The sequence below is a fragment of the Leguminivora glycinivorella genome, chromosome 11 (genome assembly GCF_023078275.1).
Source record: "Leguminivora glycinivorella isolate SPB_JAAS2020 chromosome 11, LegGlyc_1.1, whole genome shotgun sequence".
In the NCBI taxonomy this organism is placed as follows: domain Eukaryota; kingdom Metazoa; phylum Arthropoda; class Insecta; order Lepidoptera; family Tortricidae; genus Leguminivora; species Leguminivora glycinivorella.
In genome coordinates this window covers 4,889,267-4,914,431 of record NC_062981.1, presented here as the reverse complement: position 1 = coordinate 4,914,431, position 25,165 = coordinate 4,889,267, and the positions used below count along the sequence as shown (strand labels likewise).

General features: G+C 38.5%; 1 protein-coding gene and 1 non-coding gene across 4 annotated transcripts; both read left to right on the top strand.

Moving 5' to 3' along the window:
- The first annotated feature begins 1,147 nt into the window (after positions 1-1,147).
- On the top strand, positions 1,148-15,558 carry LOC125231202 (titin homolog). 3 transcript variants are annotated; one of them, XM_048136579.1, is made up of 7 exons: positions 1,148-1,325; positions 1,649-2,084; positions 6,654-7,266; positions 7,504-7,766; positions 13,816-14,008; positions 14,435-14,699; positions 14,733-15,558. In XM_048136579.1, the coding sequence occupies exons 1-7, from the start codon at positions 1,278-1,280 to the stop codon at positions 14,925-14,927; spliced, it is 2,013 nt and encodes a 670-aa protein (XP_047992536.1). In that variant the 5' UTR covers positions 1,148-1,277; the 3' UTR covers positions 14,928-15,558. The 3 variants fall into 3 exon arrangements, with proteins under 3 accessions (XP_047992536.1, XP_047992535.1, XP_047992534.1); XM_048136578.1 differs by having other exon boundaries at positions 14,435-14,708; positions 14,742-15,558; XM_048136577.1 differs by having other exon boundaries at positions 1,149-1,325; positions 14,435-15,558.
- A 63-nt stretch (positions 15,559-15,621) lies between these two features.
- Trnas-uga lies at positions 15,622-15,694 on the top strand. The gene has a single exon. It is a non-coding gene; the product is annotated as a tRNA-Ser (tRNA).
- The last annotated feature ends 9,471 nt before the right edge of the window (positions 15,695-25,165 follow it).

The following is a 25,165-nucleotide window of genomic DNA, read 5'->3' as shown; positions in this document are numbered from 1 at the left end:
ATTTAGACGAAATATTTTTCATTGCGATACGTCAATCTACCACAGCCGTTCGGCACAGACTAAGCGCGTGTGTGCTGATCAGCTCTAAGTGTTGTTACACAAAATCAAGTTGAGGTGCCCTCTCTAGTTAACATAATTACTCAAAGGGCCGTCCTGATATTTTATCGTCTATCGCGCGACCATGCTACCTGTGCAGCGGACGCCGGCGGGAACTAACGAGCGCGGATTGCGAGCGGAACGCTAGCGTTCCGCCGGCGCACTGCTATCATTGCGCTCCGCTAACGCTACTCTATCAAAACGCTTTATGTGTGGCGGAGGCTTTAGTGGCTTTCTAGTGAAAAATAATGCCAAATGTTAAATGTACCCTACGATTTCATTGCACTAACACTTATCATTGTACTGGCAGTGGGAAGGAGGAAGATATACGATAGTGAGAGAACATTTTTAGGGGGTGCCAGTGCCACATAGAACATTTTAAACTTGATAAAATAAGAAGCACCCTAACAGAAAGTCTACTGCGAGATTGTAATTTCGTTCTGCTTCTTAGTCCGTTTTCACACTATCCGATCCTATATCGGATGTCTGAAGGATTTCAAAGGAAAAAATCAAAGATGGCGGCGTAAATGGGCTATCGGATCGGATAATGTGAAAATGCACTTACCTGTTAATACCGGGGCAGTATGAACAATCGCTTCCGGTAGAGTCGCCTACCCAGACACTCGCTTGGTCGCCTATCTCTGTGAAACAGAACTATCTATACTATAATGTTATACCCTATCGTATCAAAATTGCGAGGTAAAGTAAGTAATTGCGAAATACAGCGAAGACGTAAATTGAATCCTGAACGAAGGGAAGGATTTTATAATTCAATCCTGAGCGTAGCGAAGGATTCTAAAATATAATCCTGGGCGTAGTGACTTAGTGAGTGAAAGTAATAATAATAGTGTTAGAGTCGAAAAGTGTCACTTTGATCCCTCTCAGCAGGGTCGAAGAATGCTCCATTCCAGCAAGTTAAGTGGGGTGTGATATTTTCACGTCCTACGTTTGGTGCTTGCGTATAGCGCACATAGTTGGAGCTACATGTGCTGTGTGCAAGTGCCATGTAAACTGCCAACCTCAAAAAACTAAACGTCAATTTTGACATAAGATTGTCAGCTGTCATTGAATTGAAAGGACACGGACAGAGCTTCAAGCAAAGTAAACTTTATTTTTCCGCTTTAAATTTTATTTACTTATTGTTGTGTTATTTAGGTTTTAGTTCACGTATTTCATTTATAATGGAGGTAGATGGAGATACGCCGAATTTATCAGACTACGCGTCTACGGTGAGTATTCAAGTAATCTAGTTTTAGACTGCGAAGTGCGAACTTAATGATCCTATCCAATTTTGCACAAGGATGTACATCATGTACCATGAGATTCTGAAAACCGAAGTTACCATGAAAATGTGGACCATCTTATAACTCGTCTCTCATCATCGTCATCTCATATTATATTCTTGTATGTTTATTTGGTGAAATACCATTTACAAATTTTCATCTTCCAAGACAAAGGCAAACAAATTACATTACAAGTTTCTGTTTGCGTTACGTTCACTTCATTATCATTATTAATGAACAATATTAAAACTAATCATTATTGTTTTCAGAATGGAGTTGGTAGGAGTATCACAAACAACACAGAAGTGATTGAGACAATTGATATCTCTGACTATCCTGTCAACAAAAAGAAAAGCAGACTTTCCAATGCCTACAACAAGGACTTGTGCAGAGACAACCAACCTCTAACAGATTTCATAAACAAATGTCTATTACTCGACAGAACTAACGGCATGGAAACAGTTATCAACAAAGTTTTGCTTCCATCTTATGTTAAAGCTGATAAAGAATATAAAGAGTCAGATAGATTTAGAAGAGTTGTTACTAAAGCATTTAAAAGACTGATAGATGATCCTGATAGAAAATACACTCATATTAGTGATGTTGTAGATACTTTGAAGTTTCATGTTGAAACACCACCTCAATGCAAAGTCTCACCTGTAAAAAAAAGAGTAAATTTTATTACTCTTTCTACTAAAGTTTCAGGTAATTAAATTAAAATTAAATTAAAATAGCCTTTCTTACTGAGTTTTAAATTAAGTTTGAATTATCATTGTTGGCATTAAAGTTAAGTTTCGTATTTTGTTTTTGGTTTTATATCTGTTCTTTAGTTTTTAAATTAAGTCGCATAGCTCAGTTTGCCTCCTGGCAAAGGCCTCCTCTAAATCCCTCCAGTGTGTCCTGTCCATGGTTGCTCTTCTCCAGAATGGTCCCGCTGGTGTGCTACTCTGCGGCGGCGCCACCATAATGAAATTCAACTAATTATATGTTAAAATGATGTTCGTAAGACGTACAGTATGTACGTATAATTTTATGACTGTACCTATAGCGGGAAACGAAATAATGGGCTTTTATTGTGGCGCCGCTGCAGAGGATGCTCTGCAGCGGCGCCACTCAGTTCTCATAGATAGATATGACATTATCTACTTTTTTCTCATGGAAATTGATGTACCAATGCTGTTTATTATGTACGTATTGAAAAAATCACTATAACTTAGTAAATTTATGTACTTTCAGTAATTCCGCATTCCGCCTGAACGGTATGAGCTAGTATGTAAGGAGGTGTACTTACGGGTAAGCGAGAGGGAGATATGTTCCTTCCCGCTCGCTCCCGCGCTCGGCGCGTTTCGTTCTAGGTTTCAATAATTATTATTAAATTTATGCCCCTGTTGTACACTTTGCTTTTTACTTCGATTGCGAGGAATTAATTATATTTTTCTCGGCAATTTACACCACGAAATTGTCGTAAAGCGAAAGAACATAATAGGTATATAAGATAACCAATTCCCGCCAACTTTTTTTTCAACATGTGATCAGAGTTTCAGACGCTTGGTTTTTTGCCAAGTCAAAAATTTTTTAAACGATAAGTAATCGAATCCTATTTTATTTAATTTACTTAATTTAATGACAGAAAATACGGAATTCTAATAAATTATAGCAAAAATAAAATAACCTATCAAAGTTTTGTCACCTACACAATTTTATTGCTCAATAAAATTGTGCAATATGTTTTAACTGTTTGTCTCTTGAGACCGATTACCTTAGTCTTAGGCCGGCACGGCAACAGACAGTCTTAAAATTCATAATTTGATAAAGTCATGGGCTTCCCACAGACAGTCTTAAAAATTCATAATCTTAAAAAAAACTTGTATGCAATCTGACAGTTCAAACTGACACTGACAAGACACTGACAGATCTGTCAGTGTCAATTTGCATACAATTTTTTTTTAAGATTATGAATTTTTAAGACTGTCTGTGGGAAGCCATAATCAGTACAAAAATCAGATCGAGTGCACGGAGTTCCATACAATTTCGCGACCGTCCACACTAGGGCTTCCAATACCGGGATCCCGGTATCACGGGATCCCGCCTTTTTTTGGGCACATTTCAATACCTGTATTTAATTTAGTAATACCGGGATCCCGGTATTTTTAGTAACTACCAAATGAACGTAAATCACTCATCAAAAACGTTAAATTTCTGCATCACGATGGTTACTACACGCGTAAATCTTCTTCTTGCTCTCGTTTTTCGATTTGACACATATTCTGTTTGGTGTTTTTGCAATATTTGTATGAAAATGATTGTTTTTTCGATGATTAGCTAGATAAAGAATTAAAGATACGTGTCAAAAGCATTCATTGAGGAGGGTCGGCCGCGAACATTTTTTGACACATTTGTCGCACTTGTGAATTCGCACGTAAGTGTGACAGAGGAGCAACACATCAAACGTAGTTGCAACAGGACACAAATCCTCTGTAAACAAATCGCCTTGATGCATCTATATCATAGATATAACTTTTCAAAAAATTGGTTAACGCATACGAACTAACGTATACCGTAGCTACTCTATTTTTACTATGCGTGTGCGTTAGTGTGTTGAACTCTATCTAGCTCAAAACTTTGCCGTACATAACATTCCCTATACTTAGTACCGAAATTGGGAAATCACTTCCACCTTAACTATCAAAACACCTTAACTATCAAAATCAAGAAAAATACTCTTCTAATCCGTAAATTAAGTGTTCCTATTCTGCGGATAATCTTTTTGATTTTGATTATCATGGATTTCCGCAAAGTAATGTGTGATTCCATAGATTATTTCTTAATGTGATTTTTGATAATCTATGTCGGACAATTCAGCTTTTTTGGCTAATTGTTCAATGATTTGGCGGATTTATTTTATTAGTGCATTAGTGCCTCTAGCGCCACGAAATACAAAAATACCACTAAATTATACCACAGATATTGATTACAATGTGTTTCTAAAAAAAAATCATCTCATGTTCTAATTTCAAAAGTCAATGATGAAACTATAATCGAGAAATGCTTCTTAATGCTTGTTATTTAATAAAGTGATATTATAGTTAAACCAACAGCACAACTACACCATTAACACTGACTATAAAATGTAACACAGCATGAATGAGCCACAGCAGCTTCCTAGTATCACAGCCATACTAAAGAAGAGGCGATTGAGGTGGCTCGGGCATGTGTATCGAATGGAGCGGACTCGTTTGCCACGCTGGGAGATGTTGTAGATGCAAAAAGACCGGTCGGACGGCCAACGCTGCGCTTTAAAGATTGCGTGAAGCGTGACATGGTCACATTTGATATTCCATGCGACCCGTGGCAACGACTGGCCGAAGACCGAACCACGTGGCGCCGTGTTGTCCATGACGTTCAATCCAAGCACGACAATGCCTGGTTCTCCTCCTTGAATGATAAACGCATGAGGCGTCACGAGCAAGCTTCTAAACCCCGCTCATCTGGGGGAGCATGCACCTGCCGTGTGTGCGGACGAGGGATCCTATATCGAATTGGGCTGTACAGCCACAAACGTAAGTGTCGCAAGGATGCCGTTTGAACCATCTGGTTATATATGCAAAGGCTTGTTATTATTAAAATGTAAAAGGTTCTATTCCGCACGAGCTTAAAGAGATCGATTTGGCAGAAAACATGGTTTGCTATAGCCGCGTCTTCTTGTGAAATGTCCGATATGGCGGCGATATCTAACTTACAGAATCACCTGAGTAGAGATCTGGCGCTCTTTCCCGTTTGCTTTTATACTGCGTACTTGGGACTGAGGACTCATAACAAAAATAAAGAGCACAGGGCGTAGCCCTTTGAACTATGTATACTTAAAAACAATAGAAGTTGAACGGACTTGGCCACATAAGTTTGCGAACCGTTTGGGTTGAAATCGAAACTTATGAAGTTGGAAATGTAATCGATTTGACACCTCACTAAGTCGGATTGGCAAGATTCCGCTGTAGAATATAACACGCATGAAAAGTAACGAGATTTTGAATAAAATTTGTTATTTTAAGCAAATTACTTGGTTTTTATATTTTCCCGATTTCAATACCGGGATCCCGGAATTGAAATCGCCAATACCGGAATGAATACCGGTATTGGATAAGGTCCGGTATTTGGAAGCCCTAGTCCACACACACTCTTGTTTTTTAAGATTATGAATTTTAAGACTGTCTGTTGCCGTGCCGGCCTAAGACTAAGGTAATCGGTCTCAAGAGACAAACAGTTAAAACATATTGCACAATTTTATTGAGCAATAAAATTGTGTAGGTGACAAAACTTTGATAGGTTATTTTATTTTTGCTATAATTTATTAGAATTCCGTATTTTCTGTCATTAAATTAAGTAAATTAAATAAAATAGGATTCGATTACTTATCGTTTAAAAAATTTTTGACTTGGCAAAAAACCAAGCGTCTGAAACTCTGATCACATGTTGAAAAAAAAGTTGGCGGGAATTGGTTATCTTATGTACAACAGGGTCATAAATTTAATAATAATTATTGAAACCTATAACGAAACGCGCCGAGCGCGGGAGCGAGCGGGAAGGAACATATCTTCCTCTCGCTTACCTGTAGGTACACCTCCTTACATACTAGCTCATACCGTTCAGGCGGAATGCGGAATTACTGAAAGTACATAAATTTACTAAGTTATAGTGATTTTTTCAATACGTACATAATAAACAGCATTGGTACATCAATTTCCATGAGAAAAAAGTAGATGATGTCATATCTATCTATGAGAACTGAGTGGCGCCGCTGCAGAGCATCCTCTGCAGCGGCGCCACAATAAAAGCCCATTATTTCGTTTTTCCGCTATAGGTACAGTCATAAAATTATACGTACATACTGTACGTCTTACGAACATCATTTTAACATATAATTAGTTGAATTTCATTATGGTGGCGCCGCCGCAGAGTAGCACACTCCCGCTGTTAGTTTTATTTCATCTTCCCATCTACAGAGCTGTGGGCCTTTCTTACGGCTGTATCCTCTGGGGTACCAGTTAGTGATCTCAAAGTTTCAGGTAAAGGTTTTTATGAACATTTTGGGTCACTTATTGCAGTTATTGCTTTTTAGGAAAATCTTCTGTGTGAAGAGGTTTTAGCTTATTTTTTAAACCATTTATAATATAAGAAGGGTCTTAAGATTTTACTCTTATTTAAGTAGTAACTACCAAGTTACTGGTGTATTAAAAACATGTGTATCTCATATTAAGATATTCATTTTTATTCCAGTTAAACCCAATGATCATGACAGGAAAAGACCAATGATTCAAAGTAGCAGTAGAGAATGTCCGCCGAAGAAATCAAAATCTGACATCATAGCCCTGGACTGTGATGATGATGATGAAGTTGTACCGATAGAAGATGAAGTTCATATTGGTAAAAAGACTAAAATTTCCAAAGAAAATGACAAAAGTGAATCAAAAACAGAGAAAGAAACTGTAGTTAATTGTGATACTGATACAATTGAAATACAAGATAGCCAGGAACTAAAAATAACTGAAGGAAACGAAAATGAACATCCAGTAAATGAGTTGATTGGTAAATCTAACGCTAAGAACATAGACGAGAAAAATAACACAATTGAACATGAAAAAGAAAATTTAGGATCAAATGAAAACTTATTGCTAGTCCCACATAAAGAAAAGATTGTGAGACTAGAGAAACCAAAATTGAAAAAGAAGGTACCTCCTAAACGACCTGAAGAAATGACAGAAGATGAGAAAGCCAGAAGGATTAAAATAATTGAGGCCAAGATAGAAAAGCATAATAAAACTATTGCTAAACTTGATTTGGAAGAAGTCACGGATGATTCTGCAAATTCGCCTTATCATAAATGTGATCTGTGAGTGAGAAATCTTGAATATTTAAGGAATGATGATGTTCTGTTTATGTTAATCATTATTTTCATTAGTCACCAAATAGTGTTTACAAAAATGTACTCCACTTTTGCTCTCTCCTATCAAACTACAGTTACTGTTATATTTGATCCAGCCTATTTCTTTCAGATTTTAACACATAATATATACAATATTTTGACTGATATGTTTGTATGTAATTCAAAGACTTTTTAAATTCACAGGTTACGAGCAGCAATCGTGAAACTATACAAAGAGCTATGTACTCTAGTTGGAGAGGAACCGCCTAAAAGGCGAAAAATCCAGCTTCAGATCAAAGAGGGTGTACCCCAGGGCCCTATCAAGAGGCTCGAGAAGTTCCTCAACAAAAGGATGGATGATGAAGGCGAGACACCTTTCCCGGACTTTAGTGATGTGGTCAGATGTGTGGAGAAAGCTAATGAGGCGGATAATCTTGGGTGGAGTAAAGCGAAAATTATGAAAGAAGGTATGTATTGACTCTGACATAAAAGGTAAGTAATAGCACAGTATAATAAAGAGTATTATCATACAGTATGGCAACTTCCGCTCCCCGCTGAAAGTGCCGCCCACCCGCTCTCGGTTACTTCACAGCTACCGCCTGTCAAAAACGCGAACAGTCGACCTGTCATATCTCACTTATACAAGCATGGTATGCGTTCACCTACACGAGCTTAGACTGTGTGCTAGGAACGCGCCTCTTTCATATATATTTGATCAGCCAGTGTCCGAGGTGTGGTAATAGGTACCGCTTCAGATCAAAGATGGTGTGCATCAAGGTCCCTATCAAGAGATTTTAGTGATGAGGTCAGATGCGTAGAGAAAGCTATAATGAGGCGAACAGTTTTGGGTGGAGTAAAGCGAAAATTATGAAAGAAGGTAACTCTTAGACCCTCAGATACGGTGACGACCCGAGCTATAACATAGACATGGACCAAATATAAAGGGTTGCTACAATCTTTGTCTATCCGCTATTAACGCAAATATCCCGATGACGTGCTGACCGCGTGGTGTACGGTAGGAGTGGTGATTGAGTGGCTCAAATCTGCTTTTGATCCTAAAATTGTTGCCTTTATTGCCATCTACCCAAGTAGTCCAACTATCAACGAATAGTGTGGCTATCTAAACAGTAGGCTTGTGTAGGACATGTACTAATAGTACAAAAGACACGATTTCCTGCACTGTACTAGACCGAACTACTACCAAATGATTCTGCTCTCTAGTACATTTAGTACACTCACACACGCGCAACAGAATGGGAGCGAAAGGAGCGAAGAGCCGAGGAGTGACAATGACAGCAAAGCGATCCGTGTGATCCTACCGAAACCGACCGAGAGCGCGCGAAAACGGCCGATCAGCTCTCGGCTAGTACGAGCGAGCGTTACTGTACGCCATATGCACAATTATTTATCTCTCGCTCTCTCGAACTCTCGAAAAGAACGAACTAGTGCACTTCGGAGATCGTACTAGTTGGGAGCGATCTTTTCAGTGAACGAGCAGGCACAACTCTACTAAACAGGCATTAGGTATATCTTCTCGAGGCATCTACATATATTTAAGACCCCTTACTCCTTAGAGCGCTCATCAATTTCACGAAACGGCCATCGATAGATGGCGTTGGCGCTCGGTACGCGAGCACCGGCAACTCAACGCGCGTTTCAACGCAGACACGAATAATCTTGATAGTTTTGAATTAAATTGCTAATAACATAATTTTCAATTTTATATGGGGACTCTTTATTTAATTTCATATTCATGGTATGGTAGTAGTAAATAAGGTATATGAATGTAGTAAAAGTATAGTATTAGTCTACATGTACATATATAAATTCAGGTTTCCTAATTGATTGATTCAACAATCAACACCGCTGAGCCGAAACTACGAAAGCTAGAAAGTCGAAATTTGTATAGATTGCATTAACAAAATTTCGAAGAGATAAGAATCGATTATGAAAATTTACACCCCTAGTAGAGGGAAAAAGGGGGTGAAAGTTTGTAGCGGGATCAATTTGTTTTTTTTTATTAGGAAAATTTTAGTTAGGAACTTGAAATTAGAGAATAGTTTAATAGTGATTTCTGTTTTTTAGGGTTCCGTAGTCAACTAGGAACTCTTATAGTTTCGCCATGTCTGTCTGTCCATCCGTCCGTCCGTCCGTCCGTCCGTCCGTCCGCGGATAATCTCAGTAACCGTAAGCACTAGAAAGCTGAAATTTAGTAACAATATGTATATCAATCACGTCAACAAAGTGCAAAAATGGAAAAAAATGTTTTATTAGTGTAAAGTGTAAAGTGGGGGCTGATTTTTTTTTTCATTCCAACCCCAACGTGTGATATATTTTTGGATAGGTATTTAAAAATGAATAAGGGTTTACTAAGATCGTTTTTTGATAATATTAATATTTTCGGAAATTATCACAGTTATAGTGACTTTCATATTTTTATAAGAACAGCATGCACTTACGTCCGGAACAGTGACATTTGGTGCAGTGGAACTGCTGATGATGGTCAGAACCGAACTCCTCAAATCTGAACGGCACACTCATAGTGACTTTGGTATTTTTGTAAGAAAAGCATGCATTTAAGTTCAGAACAGTGACATTTATTTAGTTATGTTTGTTAAGCATAATTATTGAGTTTTCAAGTCAAAGTTTGTCAAGCTTCGATTTCTTATAATCGGATTCATGAGGAATTGAGAAACTCCTCAAACCTTAGCGTTATACGTATATTGATTTGTGTTGCCATCAAATAATTAAAGCATTAAAAGCAGTTTTAAAAAATACCTACACATTTCTACATAATCCAACATTCGCAAGTAGCTTTCACCACAACCCGAAAGGCGGCGGTTTTTTTTTCTTAAAAAATATTAAACGTTTTTTTATGGGATAGGAGGCAAACGAGCAGATAGGCTGCCTGATGGTAAGCGATCACTGCCGCCCATGGACACCAGAAGCACCAGAAGTGTTGGAGGTGCGTTGCCGGCCTTTAAGATGGATGTACGCTCTTTTCTTGAAGGTTTGATGGTCGCATTGGTCCGGAAATACCGCTGGCGACAATTCATTCCACAGTTTAACTGTGCATGACGTGACCAAATTTGCAAAACGTTGCGTCTTAGAAACATTTTAAAGGGTGAAAATCAAAATATGTACACCGTGTCCAATAAGTTTGAATACAGCACAAATAGCCAATAAAACAAAATGAACAAATAGTTACTACATTATTATTATATTTTATGAATGGCACTCTTATTTACTACATTCACAACAAATGTTTTGGAATAACTCCAGCATTAACTTGTTTACCAGCCTCAAACGCTTCTCAAACGGATCACACGCGGCACGCACCGTTTTCTTCACATTTCATCCCAAATACTCTCAATAATCTTTTTGAAATGATCTAGGTTTATGATTTTATAAAAATTTAGGCTTCAAAGCATGTATGACCATACAAAGTAGTCTAATACGCCTAAACCTGGAGGCCTGGGTGGCCACTCATGTTCCGGATAAAAAACTGCCAAATTAGTCTGAAACTACGCTAGAATACCATTTGCCGAATGTGCTGGAGGTGCGTCTTGTTGGGACACATGATACTCATTCCCAAGCATCCTTTTTAACTTTAAGGCATTTTTTTCTCCAAAACCTTGGTTTTAAAGAAAAAAACGTTGATTTTAACGCTTTTATCTGTAAGTACTGAAGGTAGTTTACCTCGCTTACATACTGTATCCCACACCTGGGCCGATGGTGAGCTCTGGAACCTAGGCACATTTTTCTAGTTGCCCGGAACGTTATCTATCCTCGGTACCCATAATAGTTTATTTTGGACACGTGGCGTCTGTTTTATCACATACAGATTCTGCTTATAAAAAATAACTCGTCACCTGCGTGCCGAGCAAGTATTTTGTTGGCACTTTACCTCTTTGTTTTTCTTAGACACTTCGGAAATTTCATGAACTTTGTGCTTGTATTTTATTAAAAGGAATATACTCTTCAGTTTAAATAAGAATTTGATGGCCTGTGATCCCTATATCTTTAGAACTGAGGTAAAATGTGAGTATTCGGACTTATTGGACACGGTGTACATGTTCGTTCTAAAAGTAGCTGATCAAGCATCGTCGGTTTGGAAAGCCTGCGGTAAAATTTTTGCTCATTACTATACATATTCGATTTAAAGGGTTTTGAGATTTAGGAAATAAAACAACGCTTCATTAGATTTAATTTAATAGCATTATGTAATTATAATCTCAATGTAAGTGCAAGCAGTCTTATTTACAATAAACTTAAAAGCGGAAACAAATATATGCAGAAAGAAAAAAAAAGAAGCTGTCAATACTGAATCCCCTAGGATGGCTATGTATGAATAGCACAGAAAAGTATTAAAATAAAATAAAAACCGGCCAAAAGCGTGTCGGGCCACGCTCAGTGTAGGGTTCCGTAGTTTTCCGTATTTTTCTCAAAAACTAACCTATAAAGTTCAAAACAAATTTTCAAAGAAAGTCTTTGTAAAGTTCTACTTTTGTGATTTTTTTCATATTTTTAAACATATGGTTCAAAAGTTATAGCGATTATTTCCGAAAATATGAAAATTATCAAAAATCGATCTTAGTAAAACCTAATTCATTTTTAAATACCTATCTAACAATATATCACACGTTGGGGTTGAAATGAAAAAAAATATCTGCCCCCTCTTTACATGTAGGGGTACCCTAATAAAACATTTATTATTATTAACGACCTTCCACATATTTATAATGAGCCCAAACATGATGGGGTTATGATGAGGAGAATAGCAGTTCTGTTGACCACCTCCTGACTCCAACATGAGAACTTGGACCTCGTCTAGTTCGATGGTGCCCGTCAGCCCAAATCTAATGAGCCCGAACATGATGGGGTTATGATGAGGATAATAGCAGTTCTGTTGGCCACCTCCTGACCCCGTCATAAGACCTTGGACCTCATCTAGTTCGGTGGTGCTCGTCAGCCCAAATCTAATGAGCCCAAACATGATGGGGTTATGATGAGGAGAATAGCAGTTCTGTTGACCACCTCCTGACTCTATCATGAGACCTTGGACCTCATCTAGGTCGATGGTGCTCGTCAGCCCAAATCTAATGAGCCCAAACATGATGGGGTTATGATGAGGAGAATAGCAGTTCTGTTGACCACCTCCTGACTCCATCATGAGACCCTGGACCTCATCTAGTTCGATGGTGCTCGTCAGCCCAAATCTAATGAGCCCAAACATGATGGGGTTATGATGAGGAGAATAGCAGTTCTGTTGACCACCTCCTGACTCCATCATGAGACCTTGGACCTCATCTAGTTCGATGGTGCTCGTCAGCCCAAATCTAATGAGCCCGAACATGATGGGGTTATGATGAGGAGAATAGCAGTTCTGTTGACCACCTTCTGACTCCATCATGAGACCTTGGACCTCATCTAGATCGATGGTGCTCATCAGCCCAAATCTAATGAGCCCAAACATGGTGGAGTTATGATAAGTAGAATAGCAGTTCTGTTGAACATCTCCTGCCTGACTCCATCATCATGAGAACCAGAACCTCATCCTGGTCCCAAAATATAATAATAATTCAAATTCTCAACAAACTTCACGTATAACTTAAAATCCAAAATCATATGAAAAGCATGTCGAATGCTAAAATTGCATAAGGTGTAAAAAGGATCAAGATTTGTTTAGTCGCAGTTTACGGCACTTCTCGGAACTATCGAGCTGCTTACGAAAGCTAGGTGCGCCGGACGATCAAACGCAGGTCCGTTGTCTTCGAGCGCTCGGCGCAGACTGAGCGGGCTCGCGTTAGCACAGTGTCTTTTATTCGAATTTTAGGTGTTTTAAAAACATATCTATCGACAGAAAGGTATGTCTTATATGTATGATTTTTTTCTTATAGGTCAATAAGAAGTTCTAGTTTAGGATAATATTATTTAAGAGTTACAAAAAATGCAGGAATCGCAGGAAAAATACATAATGTAAACCTCTTTTTATCGAAAAAATGGGGAGGATACGGAAGGTTATTTATCCACCATTTCAAGTAAATCTTAAAATGTCAAAGTATTAGCTAACTCGTACAGGATATAACAAATAGGATTGTGATCATTTATTACCCCAAATAACATTTTTAACAGCACAATCACGATTCTAAACGAGCTATCCCACTATGAAAATTGAAAACGTCTTCCGAAAAAACTGATTTTTCGGAAGTATAAAAAGACATATTTTAAAGTAGTACCAATTGACTTTCTAGCTTAAGATATGTACTTTTAGGAACATTATCATTTTTTTAATAATCATTTATAGTTTCTTTGTAATTTTGAATGAAAAAGGTTCTATTTTGCAAAAAACGCTCGTCTTTAGGAATAAGGCCTCTTAAAAACGTAACGTGAAAACATGGTCTAGTGCGAAATTTAGGCTATCATTTATAGATTTATGTCTTTTGAAATGAAACTTATAATGCAACTTCCAACTGACAGTTTTAACCTCAGGCGTTTAACGATTTTTTTTCTCAGCTCAATCAATATTCACATACTGCGGCCGCGCGCTTCAGAAGAAGCGTCAGCAGCGTGAATGGAAGCACCTCCGCGCGTTAGCGAGGCCGGAGGAGTTCGAGGCAGACCCAGCCGAGACAGACCTGGAGCTGCAGGCGAGGCTTGAGGCCAACCGCCGCCTCGCGAGCCAGCGGGAGGCCGAAGTCTTCAACAAGTGAGTTTTTTTTGAGTCACTGTTGTCTTCTACCAATCTTTAGATGTCAGTAGCCCTAAGAAGCGTCAGCAAATTGAATGGAGGCACCTCCGCGTGTTACCCAGGGTGCAAAAAACTTTAAAGTCTACCAATGAGCGAGATGGAAATCTAACTCGGTCAAGTTTTCATTTTGTTGAAATGCGTTTCTAATTTAACATGTGCCAAAATAATTCTTAAAGAAAAGGCAATACAAAAAACTGATACCATACGCTTTAAGTACTTTTCTGAACGCCACACCTCACCTATCGCGCGGCGTGTCATCGTAAACCTGCTCGGATTTATGCACAAAGGTTGATATTGGGATGTAGCCGCGTGCGTCAGATGACGTCTTTGACAGTCAAAAGGTTAAATAGTTAAGTAATACAACCCAAGCAAATTTTGTTCCAGATTCTCGCAATTGGAGGACACCCCAGAACCGGCAGCTTCAACAAGCGTTCCTCAAGAACCCTCAGATCACGAAGACTGTTCAACCGACGAAGAAACTGAACCAACTCACCCCACAATACTTAAAGAGAGTGACCCAACTCACCCCATAATACTTAAAGAGGGTGACCCAACTCACCCCACCATACTTAAAGAGAGTGAACGAACTCACCCCACAGTTCTTAAAGAGAGTGACCCAACTCACCCCACAATACTTAAAGAGAGTGAACGAACTCACCCCACAGTTCTTAAAGAGAGTGACCCAACTCACCCCACAATACTTAAAGAGAGTAACAACAACGATAGTGTTACGCATAATGTTAAAGAGACTGAAGTTGTGGTGAAACAGGAACCGGATGAAGTGCCGATAAAGATTCAGTATCAGGGTGATATCAGCTTGGTTATTAATATATCGGACTCGGAGAGTGAAGATGAGTGCGGCGTTCTAACGTTTTAACACGTTCGACACTAAGAGCTCATGAACTTTGCTCAGGAGCCGGGGAACCCGCTGGGCGGGTTCTTCCCACAAGCGGGCGAAAGATTACGACGAATCTGACGTAGTGAGCGATTTTTGATTGGAAGTGAATGTGTTAATAGTTTATTTAGTAAAATCATGTTTTTTAGGTTCGATTTTGGCGAAAAAAACTGTCGTGTAATTAACAGGTGCAGTTTCGGGGGCGAAACCAGAGCAGTGCCAAAAATTTTGTATTGAAAATAAACTGTGTGGGTTGGACATGGACACAGTTGCAATACGAGTTTATCCCAGCTTAATTATGATATGATATGAAAATAAATGTGCCTTTTTGGTGTTTATATTAGATTTGATACCTCTGAAAAAGAAGGTGTCTGTCGCTATATTTTTTTTATTTTCTGGGCGCGATATGAGTTAGCTCAATTTTACAAGTACACAGTGCCGCTCCGGTTTATCACGGTACTCAAAAATCTGCAACAGCTTACCTACTCGTACAACGGTAATATTGAATCCAAGCGATCTTCAAAAACACTCTTTTTCTTCTTTTTCTGCCTTCCGGCCGGAAAGCGTCAAATTTCAGACAAAAAAATACTCAAATCTATGATTAATTGATTATATCGTCACCCCAAGACGTGTGTACATAAGGAAAGGCATGGAAAGATTTGCGATGTCCGGCGTGGCTTCCGTAGCTCAATTGGTTAAGAGCCTTGCACTGATTGCAAATGATGCGGGTTCAAGTCCCGCCGGAAGCGTAAATTTTTCCATTTTTTCCTTTAATATAAAAATAATTGATTATACTTAGTCACCTGCACCTGTAAATCCTCTACATAGAAATTTGTTTGCAGGGGGATTAACTCGCATTGCAGCTCTGACTGCATGTTCTTACAGTCCCTGTTAGGTCTGAAAAAAACACAGTATGATATGTATGTGTTTGCTCTAAATATTGTAATATGTACCTAGTTGGTATGTACAGATGTAGTGCGAAAAGGGTTTCCTTCGTATTTTTCCGGAAACGTTCGTATTTGTCATGCTAGTTCAGTCAATGTCAGTACATCTTGTACTGAGACTGACTGAAATAGCATGACACGTTCGTACGTTTCCGTAACAATAGGCAAATCTTTTCGCACTACATCTGTTCTACCTATTTGCTCATTATGTTGGCTATTAGGCTTGTGCAGTTTCGTTCGTTGATCGGAGCGCTCCGATCTCTTTCAATCGCTCCCACGAACTAGTTCGCTCTTTTAGGTCTTTTGCTCATTTAGTTCAGATAGACCAGTGACCACTGCGGTCGGAAAGATCAGAACGAATGGGACCAAATAGTGTCAAATGATATGAATAGTCAACAGATAGTAACATTCCGGGCCGAAAGGTTGTAAGTAACCGAAGTTTAATATGAAAACTTGACTTTTTTTGTTGCTCTGCTAAGTAGCTCTCGCTCTCGGTCGGCGCAGTCACACACTCGTTCTTGATCCAAACCGCTCGCGTTCGCCGATCCTATACTGAACTAAATGAGCAAAGACCGATTCTCAGAGCACGGAAAGATTCAGTTCATTTCGGTCATTGATGGGATTTTATTCCTAACAGTTCATAGTTCGTGAACGACACAAGCCTATGGCTATATTTCATTTCATCATATTAGTTCCAACGGCCGCCGCTAGTATTAAAGTTGGAAATGTCAATGACATGACGTGTATTTGTGACAATCAGCGCCCCTCTGTCACGCACGTTGCCAAGGGAGGACTTTATTATTGAAGAAGTTAATCAAGAAGGGGCTCAATCATTTGTATGCACATAAATATGCTCAACAGTAGTGCTAATATCGACTGTACCTATTATTTAATGTATGTCAATATAACTTTGTAATCACTGCCTGTTATTATTATTTTATTACTTTTTGTACTTAAGGCAGAGCCATGTTTTGTTGCCGGTAAACTGGGGTTACTTCGTATGATAAGATTGATCGTGTAATATTGAAATTTTTGGACCCTTTCATCATGCATTTGTTTTGGGTTTATTAAATCGTTTTCCTTCCGTTCATAATCATTAATCAACCTTTACGTTTCCCCGCGATTCAAAGTAACCTCAGTTAATGGTCCTAATTATAAAAATTATGTTGTTAGAATATTTTATTGTGGTTAATTACTTACATAATAATAAATCGTTTTGTATTAATTACAAATTATTGATGTACCTACGTTTTTATTGATGTTATACATATAGGTACTTTATCTTAGGCGGTTGGTAAAATAGTGGAATACCAATACCGGCCGATGTATTTTTCCGCTTCTATTCCGCAAACAGAGGTTTTTTCCTCGGATGGACGGAGTGTATATTAGGGTAGAGCGAAAAAACACTTTTCTGGAATTAGCAAACCTAATAGTTATTAATCAATGCCCCTTAGGGTCGGTTGCACCAAACCGTCTGTCTCCGTTAAAGCGTTCGTTAAATTTTATTGTATGGGAAAATCCATAGACGTCTGCTGCGTGACGATGATGTGTCTGTCAAATGTGGTTGATGCAACTGGCCCTTAGTCTATGAAGCCTTTGTACAAATTTTCGGCTTTTTAAATCAACATCTTCTGCCTTCGCATTAGGGTTGAAATTTTAAAAATCTCATACAAACCTAAAAATTCAACTTTCAAATAAAAAAAAATTTTCGGCAGTATTATGTTTAGTATATGTTATTGATACATAACATTATGAGAAACTACAAAAAGTTGCGAAAATGGCGTCAAGAATCGCCAAAGTTTGTCTAGTTTCAGTACATTCGCCAAAATAGCCGCTAAAATACTGAAAATTGGCGATTTTTAACGCTATTTTCGCAATTTTTGGTAGTTTCTTGTAATAATATGTATCAATAATGTATACTGAACATAATACTGCCGAAAAACATTTTTTATCTAAAAGTTGAATTTTCAGGTTTGTATGAGATTTTCAAAATTTCAAACTTAATGCGGAGGCAGAAGATGTTGATTTAAAAAGCTGAAAATTTGCACAAAGGCTTCATAGACTAAGGGGGAATGATTGATAACTATTAGGTTTGCTAATTCCAGAAAAGTGTTTTTTCGCTCCACCCTAGTGTATATTATGGGGAGATATCCTTTACCCAATATAAAAATCAGCTTCCTTCAACCAAAATTCAGTCCATTATAACGCTCCGTCTTGCGTGAGCGACGGGCGACGCGACGCGACGCGACGCGATGCGACGCGATGCGACGGCGATGGCTCAAGGTCATCGCGTATCCATCGCGCGAAACTTCGGCACTAGCATTTTGGTGATTAGAATCACAAGATTCGCCGTCTTTCACAATGTGCAAATGGTCTAGCGGGTTTGACTTCTAGGTGAAATCGTTTGCGCCATGAGTGTCGTGAGTTCGAATCTCGGCTCACGCAATCTTTTTGCATTTTTATTTACTTTTTTCTTTTATGTTCTACTAGCTTTTGCCCGCGGCATGGGGTCTCATCCGGAACAGTGCAAAATTATTTCCAAATAGAAATCATAAATGGCGCTAAGTGTCACGATTGACGATTATTATTTTTTTATCAAATAGATTTAAAGGTATTTGAAGCGTCATAAATTAAGTACATTATAAATTAAATACAAACATCGATGACAACACAAATTTAATGCATTATTTTAGAAATTTTCAAAGAAATAATATCACGTAATATATTGCTACTGACTATGACCAAAGAGGATCAAGTATTATAGAGAGTTACTGTCGAAGTAAAATGTGTAATCACAGTGCATAGACTGCCATCTCGCGACACAAGCTTACAACTTTCGAACCTCAGTTTTGACAATTTGGCCCATATTCTTAGCTTGATATGTGTTAAAATGTCAAATATTAATATTAGCGCCATCTAGCCGAGTGTTCCCCAAAGGTGTAACGCCATCTTGGCCACCGTACCTTTTTAGGGTTCCGTAGCCAAAATGGCAAAAACGGAACCCTTATAGTTTCGTCATGTCCGTCTGTCCGTCTGTCCGTCTGTCCGTCTGTCCGTCTGTCACAGCCGATTTACTCGGAAACTATAAGTACTACAGTGATGAAATTTGATGGGAATATGTGTTGTATGAACCGCTACAAAATTATGACACTAAATAGTAAAAAAAAGAATTGGGGGTGGGGCCCCCATACATGTAAACTGAGGGATGAAAATTTTTTTTTCGATGTACATACCCGTGTGGGGTATCAATGGAAAGGTCTTTTAAAATGATATAAAGTTTTCTAAAAAACATTTTTCTTAAAGTGAACGGTTTTTGAGATATCAGCTCTCAAAGTCGTAAAAAGTATGTCCCCCCCCCTCTATTTTTATAACTACGGGGTATAAAATTCTAAAAAAAATAGAGGTGATGCATGCTAATTAACTCTTTCAACGATTTTTGGTTTGATCAAAGTATCTCTTATAGTTTTTGAGATAGGTTGATTTAACTGTAATTTTTTTGCTGCTACGGAACCCTTTGTGCGCGAGCCCGACTCGCACTTGGCCGGTTTTTCTCTATGGCTTTGAGGTACGTTTTTTTTAGGGTTCCGTAGCCAAAATGGCAAAAACGTACGTTTATTATATTTTTCTTTTAGACCTTGGCCGTCTATACGAAGTTATATAGGTCTTTGCTATGACGCAACAACGTGAACAACCTGCGCGCGACAGTATCGAGCTACCTAAATTTTATTGCATATTGTCACTAGATGGAGCTGTCACTATCTACAGTATACTGCCAACGAAACGGTGCGATTGTGTGCGTTCCGTTCATTGAGATATATGTACTACGTACTATAGGCGACGTTGCCAGACGGAAACTGCACAAGCTGACAAATGCGCGGAGTGCGCGAAGCGGTAATTTACGCGTAGAGTAGTAAGTCCACCATCAGATGTGACACATTATTATATTCCGCCTGTCAAAATTATTTAAGGTCAGTTGGGGTAAGAGAAACATACTTTATTTAAAATAAAATATAAAATCGTGTAATTCGCTTCTAAGACGTTTATTAATTTTTATGATAATTGGATAATATTGCTGTGATACTCAGCTTATCTATACATTTTTTTTAATAAACTGCATGCACTCCATAAGGCTCAAATCATCAACTAAGTAGCACAGCGCAGAACAGTTTCTCTTTCCCGGTTTTTGGGGTAAGTGAAACTGGTTCCATTTTAATTGCTAATTTGACGTTTTATGAAATAGTTCACGCTTAAATATTCTAAGTATAGTTAAGTTCATCCAAAATAATATTTAACATATTGGTATATATTTATTTATTTACAACTTAAAAAATACAAAGTAAGCGATCACTGCCGCCCATGGACACCCGAAACACCAGGGGTGTTGGAGGTGCGTTGCCGGCCTTTAAGATGGATGTACGCTCTTTTCTTGAAGATTTATCTTCTTCTTTAAAATACAAATATATACTTATATATAATAATATATATATAGTGCGGTCAGTTTTTTTGGACAAAGCGTAGGTATCCATTGTTCTCTTTTTTCATGACCAGGCCAAAGAAAACAGCAAAAAGTGAGCGTGCTAAAAATACAATGTTACTCAATAACTGTTAACAATCAATAAACAAATTAACTTTTTTTTTTATATTATAGTAACATAATTCATAAAGTAGTAAGTAGTTACCTAATAATTTTCCAAATTGAAATAAATATATTTCGCAAATCTATTAGAGGTGAAACACATTAGTAGGAACAATGAAAATGGCACATCTGCGCGGTTAACTTTTTAGTCTATGATTGCGTCACCAAAATCGCGCAGCCTCGCTCCCGCTCGCGTGTTCGTAGAATATTCAGCTGTCAGCCGATAATATTTGTTTGTTAAATAATGTAGGTATACGTTTGTAGTAGTGTGCGTGACAAAAATGTCGTCTATTTCTATTAAACAGCTGCCAATGATCGAAATTCAAATTAGTTGAACAATTTCCATTGAAAAAAAAAGTTTGTAATGCATCGGTCCGAATTGTGGATACTAGTTTTATCATCTTTTAGTAGATACAATTGAATGTAAAATTATTTATTTTGCCTGACACTCTTGAGTATTTTTTATGCCGTTATTTTAATTTTACAATATAATATTTGGAATATAGTGCTTATAATTATTAAATATAAAACATTTTTTAAATACTTTTTGATACAAAATCATACTTCATTGATTTGGAACAATGCTTTTTATCGGACCTACAGTCAACCAATTGGAACCCTAGGCCACTGTAGAACTATGTCATAGTAACGTTATAAATCAGATTGTAAGAAACCTCTTACTGCTTGTCATTTTGACATGGTTGTAGAGTGGCCTAGGGTTCCAATTGGTTGACTGTACATCCGACACTATCGGAAGCGTTTATCGGATGTAGGATGTCGATCTGACACCCGATATCGGATCGGATAATGTGAAAACGGCCTAAGCATTAACCGTTAGTGCGTTTTCACATTATCCGATCCGATATCGGATGTAGGACCGATATCCCATACATTGAAGCCGCCATCTTTGATTTTTGCCTTTGAAATCCTTCCGACATTTGCTATATGCACGACCGATGCGATGCATGCGAAATCAAACCTTATCGATATGGAAGTATGAGACGCGACGATTGCCGACTGGCTAGGATTTCCGAACGCACACGAATGCGCGCTCGGTCGCCGATTTGCGGCGGAGTGGGCCTAGACCTCGACGCGACGCCGCACTTGCGTCGCGCGAAGCGCAACAGCATTTTAAAATCGGTGCGACTCTGTCCGTCTGTCTGTCCGTCTGTCACATTCCTAAATATCTCGAGAACTACTAATGCTATCAACTTGAAATTTGGAATAGTTGTGAACATTGTAAACCTCTACAAATAGAAAGTATAATTTTTTTAAATATATTAATTTTAATTGTAAAAAATGGCCAAAATGAAAGGGGGCAAACTGTAAATTTCAAGTTACTAGGTCAAGTGGGGTATCGTTGGAAAGAGCTCAAATTGAACGTAAATAAACTATTTTTTATAATTTTTTTGTTGTGGAAAAAAAAAGAATTTTGAAGGAAAATGTAAAAAAAATACCGTTCCCCCCCCCTTATCTCCGAAGTTTACCAACGAAAAATTATGAAAATTTTAGTAAACATTGGTTTTATGCTATATATTACAGGAAAAATATAATCGTGTTTGTATTTTGAATACTTTTTTTTTAATTCACAAAAAACTTTTCAAATTTTTACTTTCAATTTACCCACACTTGCGGATGTATATCGTACTTCAAATTAATACGAGATGTTACGTAAACCATCTTCTGTCCAATAAAGTAAAAACTGTTTAAATCGTTTAACATTATAAAGAATTATCCCTGAAAAACCAGGTCGCGCAAATTAGTTATCAAATTGACCGGGAGATGGCGCTATACACTATAATACTCATTAGTGCCTATACTTTTGTCTTCTAGTCAAGTCATTAGAGTTATATGAAAATATGAGATTATTTTTACTAGGTAGTTTGAAAGAAAGTTTGTACGGAACCCTCGGTGGGCGAGTCCGACTCGCACTTGGCCGGTTTTTTTATGTAAAAACGATAATGTAAAAACGGCCTAAGGGTTACCAAGGCTCGATCGGCGCGCCTAGTGGACGCCAGGCTTAAATTGTCTGGTCTTGGTGTTTTAATAATTTTATGTGTTTATAGTCGTAATTTATTTGCGAAGTATTAATTTTATATCTGTATTTTTAAATTACACTATGTTGTGGTACCGGGAAGCATATTTTAACTTAAAAGGACGTAATGACAACATTTCATACCATGTTTCAGAAAATAAATAGTTTCGGAGTTTAAATTAAGTTTGCAGTGTTTGCACAATTTTATGAATAAAAATATTACTCTCGAAAATGTTTTATCAAATACGTACTTTACATTTTGTTCATTATGTTTACTACATGTACATTCTTAGCTATTATACTTATGTATTTCTTACATAATAATATTCATTTCCATATTTCTAATTAACTACGCGCCTGCTTTAGAGTGCTTTAAATTTTAACAAATCAATGCATCCTTTGGTCGGGGGCTGGGGCCTTTCAACTCAAGGTCGCCGGCGCCGTGGTCGCGGGGCGCGGGGCGTGGGGCGCGGGGTGGGGCGCCGCGGATCTCGTTCATTCAATTCCGCTTGCATGTGTTGCGGACAGAGCGAGTATATTATACGTACGCGGCGAGCACACATACAAGCCGCACGGCAACGCCATCTAGTAATGTTCGACTTTAAACGTCCATGTGACGTTATAGGTTTAGTGCGTGAAAGCTAAAACAGATGTCGCAAGATGTTGCAGTTTGATGACTATTTCGACGTAGGATACTGATAAGAGTTTTGTTGGCCACGCGTGGCTACTGGCGCCATCTAGCTCTTTGAGTGTGGATTAAATTTAGCCTACAGGTCTAGAATACTTAGGACGGCGCCCATTTTTAGTATGGGATTAGGTATCTGTACTAGTATTATTTGATCTGTGGCCGGACTATCGAACGTAGGTCCACTGTCTATGAGCGCTGGGCGCAGCGCAGACTGAACTGAGCAGTGAGCGGGCCCGTGTCAGCAGTGTATTTTATTCGAATTTTATGTGCTTTAAAATAGTACATTACGATACAAGTGCGTAAAAAAGGAAGTTCGAAACGAGTGGCGATAAATTAAAACACGACCGAAGGGAGTGTTTTAAATCGACACGAGTTACGAATTTCCTTTTCGCACGTGTATCGTACGACGTTTTTCAGTACAGATGAGCCTCCAAAGTTTCGTCCTGGCATATAATGAACCACTTCTCGCACTAGTGCGTAAAAAAAACACCATCTGTACTGAAAAATATCTATCGACACAAATGTATGTCTTATATGTATTTTTTTTAATATGGCAACAAGAAGTTCTGGTTTAGGATTATATCTCAATAAATGCAGGAATCGCAGGAATTACAATGAACGCCCCTTAAAGAGTAGTCTAATTATATTTTTTTTGTATGGGTACCTTTCCTTGTTAGTATAAAAGCCGGAGTTATTAAAAATAAAATAAAAATAAGAATGAAGATTCTTACAGAAAGAAAAAAGTAAACAATCAATTAATAAAAAATAAAAGAAACAAAAATAAAACTGCAAAAGCACGCCTCAGCCGAGGTTCGAACTCACACCGCTGGCGCGGCGTCCAGACGTCGAAACCGCTAGGCTACGAGCCCGTTGTAATAACTAGTTAATTTTGTGATCCTATTCACCAAAGTCAAGTGCTAGTACATATATCGTAAGGTCATCGCACTAGTGTTTCATATTTTTAGTTCACACTTAAATTTTAATATTTTACACAGACAATCTCGTATCACCGTGCACATAATCAAAGGCTGTCAATACAAGTTACAAAAGTTGTAATTTCCTTACTTTTTAGGCACATTACTCCTTTGGTCAACTTATGTTAATTTGAATATTTTGAATTTTTATTATAAGAAAATATAAAGAATGAAATGTGAGACTAGTAATCAATCGTTATTTCTCTAGTCCGACCTCTCTACGTATTGAATTTGCTTCTAAAAATCAAATAGCTTGATCGCGCGCCCATCGCCATCGCATCGCGTCGCATCGCCGTCGCGGGCCGTCGCGGGCCGTCGCTTACGCAAGACGCTCCCATATGAACACAGCGGTTTGATCGCATCGCGTCGCATCGCGTCGCTTAACATTCGCATGTTCATCGCTAGTTCGTCGCGTCGCATCGCCGTCGCGTTCCGTCGCCCACCTAAGACAAGTCCATAGAGATAGAAGGTTTGATTTCGTCGCATCGCATCGCATCGCGTCGCCGTCGCGGGTTCGTCGCTCACGCAAGACGCGGCACGACATTGGTCTAAGCGCGACAGCGGTGAGCGGCAGCCATACGTGCTAATGAAAAGTCCCATCGCTGTGTCTCGCTCCAATGTATGGCCGCCGCTCACCACTGTCGTGTGGCCGCTGTACACATATGGCCAACGGTTCCACCAACCCCCTTGGCCAAGCGTGTAGAGGGCTACTTGGCCGTAAGTTGGCAGTTGGCGCTTGCGCTTGCCGGCCAACCGATTGGTGTCGGTTTTTTGTCCACACATCAAAGGATCTTGGCGCCAATGGCCAACTGCGTTTACACGTTGGCGCTTCATTCAGTTGGTCGTCAGCCATCAGAGAGGACAGTAGTGAAATATTTACAAAAATAATAAGTTTATCTATGCCAATAATAGTGTAGATTTTAGGAAATAAAATAACCTTGCA

Excerpts from the sequence above, each read along its gene's own strand:
- LOC125231202 (XM_048136577.1), top strand. The coding sequence starts at position 1,278 with ATGGAGGTAGATGGAGATACGCCGAATTTATCAGACTACGCGTCTACG. Across the intron at positions 7,267-7,503 it reads CCTTATCATAAATGTGATCT|GTTACGAGCAGCAATCGTGA; the intron begins GTGAGTGAGAAA and ends TTAAATTCACAG. Across the intron at positions 14,009-14,434 it reads GAGGCCGAAGTCTTCAACAA|ATTCTCGCAATTGGAGGACA; the intron begins GTGAGTTTTTTT and ends ATTTTGTTCCAG.